At 27.0% G+C, this 10,251-nt stretch overlaps 1 protein-coding gene across 1 annotated transcript in view; it reads right to left on the bottom strand.

The window, feature by feature from the left end:
- Positions 1-10,045: 10,045 nt before the first annotated feature.
- The window catches only part of PAAG_12669 (hypothetical protein), a gene marked incomplete at both ends in the record, with an annotated part of 1,070 nt that continues 864 nt past the window's right edge, over positions 10,046-10,251 (bottom strand). The window contains one exon of the mRNA XM_015848131.1: positions 10,046-10,239. Coding sequence (XP_015702256.1) covers positions 10,046-10,239 — 194 coding nt within the window. The remainder of the gene's footprint in view (positions 10,240-10,251) is intronic.

Genomic DNA, 10,251 nt, shown 5'->3' with positions numbered 1-10,251 from the left:
TATCTACTGAAGAAGATATCAGATATTGAATATAAATTATTATAATTATTATAAAGATAAAGATTATATCAATTCTTATAAACTTCAGTAATATAATTGAGATAATATCTCAATGATCTATAGTAATTCTATACTGAAATGATAGAGATAAGTGTAAAGAATTAAGCTTCTAAGAACTAGAGACTAGTCCTCCTATATAACAAGGACAAATTGCTTGAGAAAGGGAAGAAAAGAATGAGATGAGAACTCAAGCTTAAGCAAGCTCATGTACTGTGATCATGTGCACATATGCAAATGATGACTAGACTGAGTCAGTCAGTCAGAGAAAATCTAGAAGTTCAATCTCTTATAATACTCTTCTTCTCTCTCTTTATTGTGGGTCTTTACAACTATTTAAAGCTCTCTTTACATCTAATTTTGCCTGCTGAGAGGCCTTCTAAGTGTTCAAGACCTTCACTTCTTATAGAAGACTTATATCATTCCATGTAGACTCAGCCCAACCTACTCATTTAATGAGGTATTGCTTTTTTCTTCAGTAGATTTGTTCACTCTGAATTTTCTCAATCTCAAACTCAGATTCTTCTGAGGTCTTTATAGTGAGTGACTGTCAGTCAGTTTGCCTCTGACTAGGCAGGGAATCTGTTACTGCAGTATGAAGAAACTTTACATTAATGACATTGTGAATGTTAGATGAAACATTTAGTCAGTAAGCATGAAATTCTATCTTTTCTAGCACAGTATATTGATTGTATTTTATGTTCAGCTTCTTGCACAAATGATTAGTTCTCATGTTCTCTAAGCTTAATCAGACTTTATCTTCAGATTGAAAGCTTGAAGCCAGGTCTCTTCATCTATTCACATATTTCTCTTGAGATTGCTGAGCATCTGTCATTTTTACTTGAGCTCACTCTAACACTTCACAAACCTTTCTCATATAATCATCTGCAAACTCAATGAGATTATGTGATATTTTAATAATAGATGCATCAGCTATATCAATGAAGGAGATGTGAAAAAGATGTGTTAAAAAGAATAAGCTCACACTCATTGAGGCAGCATCTCTATTATTGATGATCAGCTCTGCTAGAGAGAGTCATTCACATCAGTCATCCTGTTGAAAGCTAATGTACTTACATAGATAGATTTTCAGAGTCTGATTCATTCACTCTGTAGCTCTATCAGTCTCTGAGTAATAGACTGTAGAGAGTCATCTCTTAATATCTAATTTCTCACACACCTGAGTTCAAAACATGCTTGTGAAAGCTGACCCTTAATCTGACACTATCATCTTAAAGATGTTATGTTAAGAGATAATGTTGCAAAGAAACACTCTAGCTACTGTCTCTGTATTAGTTTTTTTAACTGCTTTTAATATAATTCTCTTGATCAATCTGTCTGTTATAATCATGATGTTCATGTATTCTTTAAAGCTTGATAAGTTCACAATAAAGTTCATGAAAAGCTTTTGTCACATGTGTTCAGAAATGAGGAGAGACTTAAGCAGTTTCTGATGTTGATCTCTTCATGCAATGTTTGATCTGCAAAGATAATAGTTTCTGATCATTCTTCTCACATTGATGATATAGTCTGATCAGTAGAACTTACATCTTAGAACTCCTGCTATTTCCTCTCACCCAGAATGGCCAGTAAGAGATGAATCATAAGTCTCATACACTAATCTGATTTGAAGAGGTTTGAAGTATGGCACTCACTTACAATTTCAAAAGAGAAGCTCTCTGTTCTCATTTAAAGAGCACTCAGAGATGAAGATCTTAATACTGAGTTCAGAAGAAAATTTGAATCTTCTCTCATGAAGAGTTTGCTTCAGATACTGCAGAATCTTGTCATTTTTGTGAGCCTTATTTCACTGAGCTTAAAGAGACATCTCAGATTTCACACTGACAGCAGTCACTATTGATTTTATTTCAGATGTCAGTATGTTAAATTTAAGTAGTTAAGCTTGTCTCTGCTTGATTCTTTCATCATCAGCATTCTGTGACATGTTCTGCTCTCTTCATAATAGAGCATCTGATTCAGCATTCAACTTCTCTGACTGGTAATCAATTCTGAAGTTGAATCAATAGAAAATATTCATTCAATGTAGCTGTCTTTCATTTAGTCTGTGTGTAGTCATGAAGTATTCTAGATTTTTATGATCTGTGAGAATCTTGAATTCCTTTACACTTTGTAGCTCAGTGTTCTATTTCTTTAAACACTCAATTATCACTAATAACTTCTTATCATAAATCTCATAGTTGCATTCTGCAGGTGAATGCTTGCAAGAGAAGAAGACACATGAGTGTAGAATGCTCTGCTTATTGTATTGTAGCAGCACTCCTTCTGAGATGTAATCTGAGAAGTCTGTTTTCAGTATAGTCTCACAGTCAGAGTTGAATTGAAGCAGGATCAGAGCAGAGATAAACATTGATTTTAGATGCTTAAAAGCTTTTTCAGTCTTACTCATTCACAAAAAAGAAACATTCTTGCATATAAGAATTGACAGTAGGATTGTGATCTTCAAGAAATCCCTGATAAATTGTCTATAGAAATTGACAAAGCCTAAAAATCCTTGTATATCTTTAAGAGTAGTAGATGTCATTCATTTCAAAACAGCTTTAATCTTCTCCAGATTCATTCATATACCCTTGCTCACTTCAATAATGAATTTAAGATATTTTGTACTGTTCATCTTAAACTCACTTTTTCTAATGTCTGCCTGCAGGCCAGCTTTCTGTAGATGCATAAGCATCTTTTGTACATGCTCATGATACTCCTGTAAGCTTCTTGAGGAAAATATCAAGATGTCATCTAAATAGACTTAGCAGAATTCATCTAGATATCCATATAATGCTCAGTTGATATATTTTTAAAACATGCTCAGAGCATTGGCCAAATCAAAGAGTGTAATCAGTTACTCAAATAGCCTGTATCTGGTTCTAAAGGCTGTCATTCACTCATCATCTTTCATGATTCAAATCTTGTGAAAAGCTGCAATAATGTTCAGCTTAGTGAATCATTTAGCCTGTTCAATTCACTGTAGAGTTTCACTGATTAATGATAAAGAATATCAATTCTTTCAGGTGATTTTGTTAAGAGCTTGATAGTTCACATAGAATCTTAGTTCATCTTCAGACTTCTTTACAAATAGTATAAGAGCAGCTGCAGAGGAGTTACTCACTCTAATAAAACTTTTATCTAGATAATCTGTAAGAGTCTTTCACAAAGTCAGTAGTTTCTCTTGAGACATATTATATAATGAGCCTCAAAGGGGTTATTCTATGCTATTATCAGTCTTTTTAATCAGTTCAATTTCATGATCTCTATCTGAGTCACATAGTGGAGGTAGAGTATCAGCAGCTTCCTTATCAAATATATTCAAAAACTCATGATAATGTTGAGACAGCTTTTCTCTAGAGTCAATCTTTGATTTCACTTCTAGAGTCTTTTGAATGTCAGTCAAACTGACAGTGAAGATCTTGATGTTTCACTTCTCTCAAGTGCTCACAAGCCTAGAGAAGCTTACAGCAGAGATGGGAATCACATCAGCTTGTGTATTTGAACTAGACTCTATCTCTATGTCACTCTCTTCAAATCTCACAATTCTTCAATGAGGGATCATGGTCACCTTTTGCTGGGCCAGCCAGAGGTCACCTAGATACATATCATGACCATATAATATATTCATCATATAGAGAAAGGCCTGTTCAGTTACATGACTACCTATATCAATTCAAATGCTAGTCACTATGCTTGTGGAGAGTCTCATAGAGTCTTCAAAGTCAGTCATTTTAACAGAGGGAATTTCAATGCACAGGAGCTTATGCTTGCTAACATAGAATTGAAAAATAAGATCATAGACATTACATTCACTGTCTATCATTGCTCTAGTCAAAAAGACATTATCTACTAGAGCATCAACAGTGAAGGGTTTGAATATTATCTTAGATTTAAATCTTTTCTATTGCTTTCTCATAAGCTTCTTATTTCACTTTTTCTAGTGTCTTTTGATTGAAGCTACTCTTTTCTCAAATCCTCACTCATATTCATATCATCATCATTCAGTACCAGCTCAGAGATCACTTTAGCTATCATGAGAGTGGCAGAGTGTCTGGGAGATTTGAACAGACAGCTCTTAATCATATGATCTCTGACTGTGCATCTCAAGCACAGGCCTTGCTCTCTTCATCAATTAACCTCTGTCTGATTTATCAATTTGATGTGGTGGGTGCTTGAGATCACAGCATCAGGAGAGAGATTCATCAAATCATCAGTGAAAGCTTGAGACTGGTTTCATTGATAAAGAACAGCATGACAAAGTAGAGAGTGTGAATTAGACATCATATAATCTGAAGAAGATCTGTTCTTGCAATGTTTAGATCACTGTCTTAAAGTCTTAAGCTCAGAGAGTTGATGATCAACTAATCTAAGCTTCTTGCAGTAATTCTCATAGAGAGACAGTTCCTTTACACTCATCATACTTTCCCTCAACTTCATGCTTAGAGCAGATTTTAAATACCTCTTTTTAATATGATCATCTCATCTGTGATCACCAGCTTCCAGCAGTAGATGATTAAATTCAGGTAGAAAGTCAAAGAGAGCTCTTCTACTCTGTCATAAATTGTTGAGCTTTTGCATAGCCTTTTTCTGTTGTGCAGAATCACTAAAGAGCATGTGTGTCTACTTCAGTAAGCTCTCTACTGTGAAGTTGATCTTGTTCTTATTATTCTCAACTCAGAGGTAAACTTGAGCTGCTGTCATTTCTTTCAGTCTCAAATACACATATCAAGCACATTCTTCATTATTATCTAAAGCTTTTCCATTGATCTTAAGTTTTGATTGAAGCTTTAGCTCTCACTGAGAGTAGTGCTTCAGATTAGAATCATCATACTTCTCACAGTTCAGTAGCTTGATCTTTGGTCTTCTAACTGCAATGAGTGATTGCAGATTCAATTGAGAGAGAGTTAATGTCAGAGTATTCAAAGCTTATTGTAGATTAGCTATTTCAGCTTGCTGAGCTGCTATTAAATTTCTGTTCTCACACTGAATCTGTTTCTGCTGTTGAAGAAAGATCATTTATTGTTGTTTAAAGCTGCTGAGGACATTCTTGCTCATTGCTTAATGTTGATTCATTTATATATTTGTTGTACAAGTCTGTCACTTTATCTTGTTCAGCTAGATGTTTTCAATATTGCTCATTCATTTGTTAGCATGATTGCTAACTCAGTCTATTCATATATCAGTGCTATTACTGAACTTCATGATGCAGAATTTAAGGCTCTCAATAATCTATCATATGTCAGCACATTTGCTGAGCTTCATGATACAGAATTAAGACTCTCAGTAGCCTACCAATGAAAGGAGTGAAGCAATTCATAATGTAAAGGGTTAAGCTTCTAAGAACTAGAGGCTAGTCCTCCTATATAACAAGGACGAATTGCTTGAGAAAGGGAAGAAAAGAATAAGATGAGAACTCAAGCTTAAGCAAGCTCGTGTAATGTGATCATGTGCGCACATGCAAACAATGACTAGGCTGAGTCAGCCAGCCAGAGCAAATCTAGAGGTTCAACCCCTTATAATAAGTTTAAAAGTAATAATTTTAATATATTTTACACAAAAAGAGAAATAGTATATGAATTAATCACTTCTGATACATCTCAATTAAATGACTATAAATTATGTGAACTGATTACTACTGAATAAGATAAAAAGTCTATTATTTAATAGTGAACTTGTCAGAGAACTTTGAAATTAAGTAATATAAATAGCTTTAATATTAATAAATATATTCTTCACATAAATAAATATTTTTAACTACAAAAATAATAGTTCAATAATATCTTTTGAAGTCTGAACAGAAGGTCAGTTATCGGTTTATTGAATTTATTAATGAGAGTATAAAATTTATAATAAGAATCTAAAAATAATAAATAAACTTATAGATAAATGATAAAAAGTTATGATTGATAAGTTATCAAAAATTGTATTAATATTATATATAAAACTCAAAAAAATATAAATTAAAAATTACTAAAGATATTATTTTTAATAAAGATTTTATCTTATAATCTGTATTTATAAATACTATGAATAAAGCTATTGAGATAATAAAAAAAAAATTTTATACTATAAAAAAAATTAAATGTTATTAATTTTCTAAATGACTGATATCACTATCTTCTAGAATAACTAGTAAAAGATAAACTGAAGATTTTAAAAATATTGATTAATGATAATTTGAAGAATATCATTAATTAAATTTTCTACTCAGTAAAACAGAGCTAGTTAAGAATAATAAATCTGAGATATCTATTAGTGATAATATTTCTATTTTAAATATATTTATAGATTATTTGAATAGTCTAACAGAGATAATGAAGAGTTTAGATTGAAATAACTAACTCAAAATAATAAAAAAAAAGTTAAAATATTTAAGAATAAAAAATATATATATTATTATTAAAAAGATACCTGAGATGAATATCTTAATAAGTAAATAAGTATTTAATAGTAAGTTAAATAATAGAAATAAAGTAATTTATTTTAGAGTCAACTGAGTAATTATAGAATATCTGCAAAAGCAGAGTATTCATTACTTTAAACTCTATATTATAATCATTTCAGATTTTATAAGTTACTTTATATTTATTATAATAACTATCAAAGGTTAGAAATTAAAGTTGATTAATTATATATTAGTATTTTTGAATGATGTACTATCACAAAATGAAATGATATATATATAATTGCCTGTATATATTAAACATAAAAGAGAGAAACTGACTGATCTTCTTAGACAGAGTTTGTATAACATGAAAAAAGTTGTTAAAATCTGATATTATTTTATAGTAATAAAGTATCTTATATTATTAAAATTTAGAATTTTAAAATATAATAAAGAATTTCTATTTTATTTTATTTATTAAATTCATCTAACACTACATATTGATTACTGCAAAGTTAAAAACCTCAAAGAGAATGAATTTTAATTAAGTATTGAGTAAAATATAGAAGAAATTTGAGATAAAAGATATTATAGAAGATAAGTACAATTTTAAAATAAAATTAAATATATATTAAATGATGATTTAACAGTCTTATAGATCTACTATATTAAAAAGATTTTTGATAATTTTGAGATAAATAAAATTAACTTTACTAATATATCTATATCAATAGATATACAGCTTAAATTTATCTTTATTATAAATACTAAATTAAAAGGTAAGTTTAGAATTATGAGATATAATCAGAAACTTGAATCATTTCAATATATTATATAAAGCACAAAATCAAATTTAATGTATATTATAAATTATCTATCAAAATTAATTTCATATCTAAATAAGAACTGCTAAGTAGCTTTCAACTATATTTTTTATTATCTAAAAAAGATAAAAACTTTGACAATAGTTTACAAAAATGAAAAAGATGATGAAAATCTGCAGTCAGTTGCTTATTGTAATTCAGATTGAGTGAATGCCAACTTTCAATATAAATCAATATCTGGTTGCATCATTATAATTTATAAATTTTTAATTTTATGATATTTATAATATTAAATATTAACTGCAAAATTAACAATAAAAGTTAAATATATAATTATTATTGAAATTATATACAAGTTTATTTAATTGAATGACATGTTGCAAGATGCAGATCAGATAAAAAAGAAGTTAAAAATATATACAACATTATAGATAAATAATAAAAATATCATTAATCTGATAAAATCAACTTATAATAAATTTATGAAGAAAATAGAATTAATAAAGATCTAATTTTATTGATAAAAATAGTTAAATTTTTTTTACACTATTGTGCAACTTTAAAAGGGAATATAATGATAATATAAATTAAAGAAGTAATTTCTTATTTTCTTTATAAATTTACAGTATAAATATATAATAAAGATTTTTTTAATAAAAAAACTAATATCTAATTTCTGTATTTAATTTTTATTATAAATTTGAAAAATTCAGCAGCTAGATAATAGATGATAAAGCTCAACCTCTATGTAGCATAAGAAGACATTAATGAGTATCTCAGCTATCTATGACATGTATATCTACACACTTAATAGTTATAGCTAGCTTATTTAAGAGTTTCATAATGTATTAATACTGATATTGATTTTATTAAAGAATTAACATCTTTTTACACTACTACTAAAGCATTTTAGAATCAATATCTTCTATAGAATCAGCATCATCTTAAGATTCAGCACTTTAGAATTATTATAAATTAGCACTTTTTAAAAATTATTTCTTTAGAATCAGCACTTTCTGAAAAATAAAATCAGCACTTTATGAAGAATTAAATCATTATATTATTAATTTCTCATTATATGAAAGAATAGAGATATAATTTATTACTATTTATTTATATATATAAATATTCTGAATTCTTAATATTTTATTTAAAAGATTTAGTGATTAAGTACTATTCAATTCTATATTATATATTTCATTTATTGTTATTCTCTTCTCTTCATAGTATTCACAGTGTCTATATTTTTACTTTTTTATAATCTTAGTTATTGAGATTCTTATACTTTTTTTGACATTTAGTTCATTCACTCTCAGTGTTTTCATGAAAAGATTTTATTAATCTAATATTAAAATCATATATAATAAATTGATGAAATTGCAAACTAGTAGATCAGAATATTAATTTTTTTAAAATTCTGATAAAAGTAAACAATATCTATTAATTGAATCTTTACAAATAATAAAAATTTATTTAATTTTATTCTTAAACAAATTACGTAAAAATTTAAAAACTCTTTATTTAATTAAATTATCAATCTATCATATTTAATCAAAATAAATAGTGATAATAAATTAGAAATAGAGTATATATTAAGCAATCAAATAAGTCAAAATAAAATATAATATCAGATGTACTGAAAGAAATTTAATGAAAATTCATTATGACATTTAGTTAATAACTTCAAAAAATTATTATATATATTATTAGATTTTTATGAGATTAACTTTATAAAAGCTAAATCACTGATATAATTAAATAAATAATTAAATATATAAGAGAGATATAATTATCTAAAAAATGAAAATAATAATAATCTATTAGTATAAAAATATATATATTTCTTAATTGAAAAATGATATTAAACTTAACATTTACATTAGATTAGATTTATTCTTATTATGTGACCCTGCTTCATATATTGACTCTGCTTCATATTATATAAATTGTTTATAATTCAGTTATATAATTATATGAATTATTTACAATTTGAGTAGATTTTGAAATTCTCTTTTCTCTCATTAAGTTTAATATTTTATTTTATAGTAGTTAGCAATTTGGAGAATTTCTTTTTATACAACTTGTATTTGCTTTTTAATATTAAGTAATTAATAATATTAATTAAAATATTTAATTTATTGATACTATTTATATCTATTTTGAATTAAATAAAATTTTACTAATATTACTATTCAAGTTATAAAACATATATTTAAATATAATATGATAATATAATTTTTCAAAAAATATTGATTGTAAAGTGCTAATTCTTTAAAAAATATTAAATTATATAAAAGTATTAATTTTAAAGTATAAATTCTAATTTTTTAGAAAATATAACTTTTTTATAAAATGTTTTAAAAGAATATATAAAAATTAAAAAAAAAATTATAAAAAACTCTTTATAATATAATATAATATTTAAAATATAATATAATTAAAAATTTTATTATAAAATAATAATAAAACTTTAAATAAAAATTTTAAAAATTTTAATTAAAAAATTAAAAATAAAATAATACATATAAAAATTATATTATAAAAAATATTAAAAATATAAAAAATAAAAAAAATTTATATAAAAACTAATATAAAAAAATAATCAACTTAAATATAAAAAAATAAAATATAAAAAAAACTTTAATTATTTATCTTTTATAATACTATTTGAATAAAAAATGATATTCTAACTAAAATAAAAATAAAACAAAAAATAAACTAAATTTTTATTTAAAAATATTTAAAAAAATTAAAAGAGAAGCGAAAAGAAAAGAATATATTATCGTCCAGGAGGGTTATGATTCTCGAAAAGGTCTTCTAGATACGCACTTGGTGCACGGGCCTGCGCAGCAGCAGACAGATTTATGCTGCTGGTGGAGGGGTAGCCTTGTTCGTGACCTCGACTGGTCGGAGCGAGGCTGGGTGAGGCGGGCGGGCTAGGAGCCGAAGATCTTGTGCGGGAGTAACCCTGTGCTTGGGGGCCAA

The sequence above is a fragment of the Paracoccidioides lutzii genome (genome assembly GCF_000150705.2).
Source record: "Paracoccidioides lutzii Pb01 unplaced genomic scaffold supercont2.58, whole genome shotgun sequence".
Lineage (NCBI taxonomy): Eukaryota > Fungi > Ascomycota > Eurotiomycetes > Onygenales > Ajellomycetaceae > Paracoccidioides > Paracoccidioides lutzii.
The sequence above is the reverse complement of the archived record's forward strand: the minus strand, read 5'-3'. Positions and strand labels throughout refer to the sequence as shown.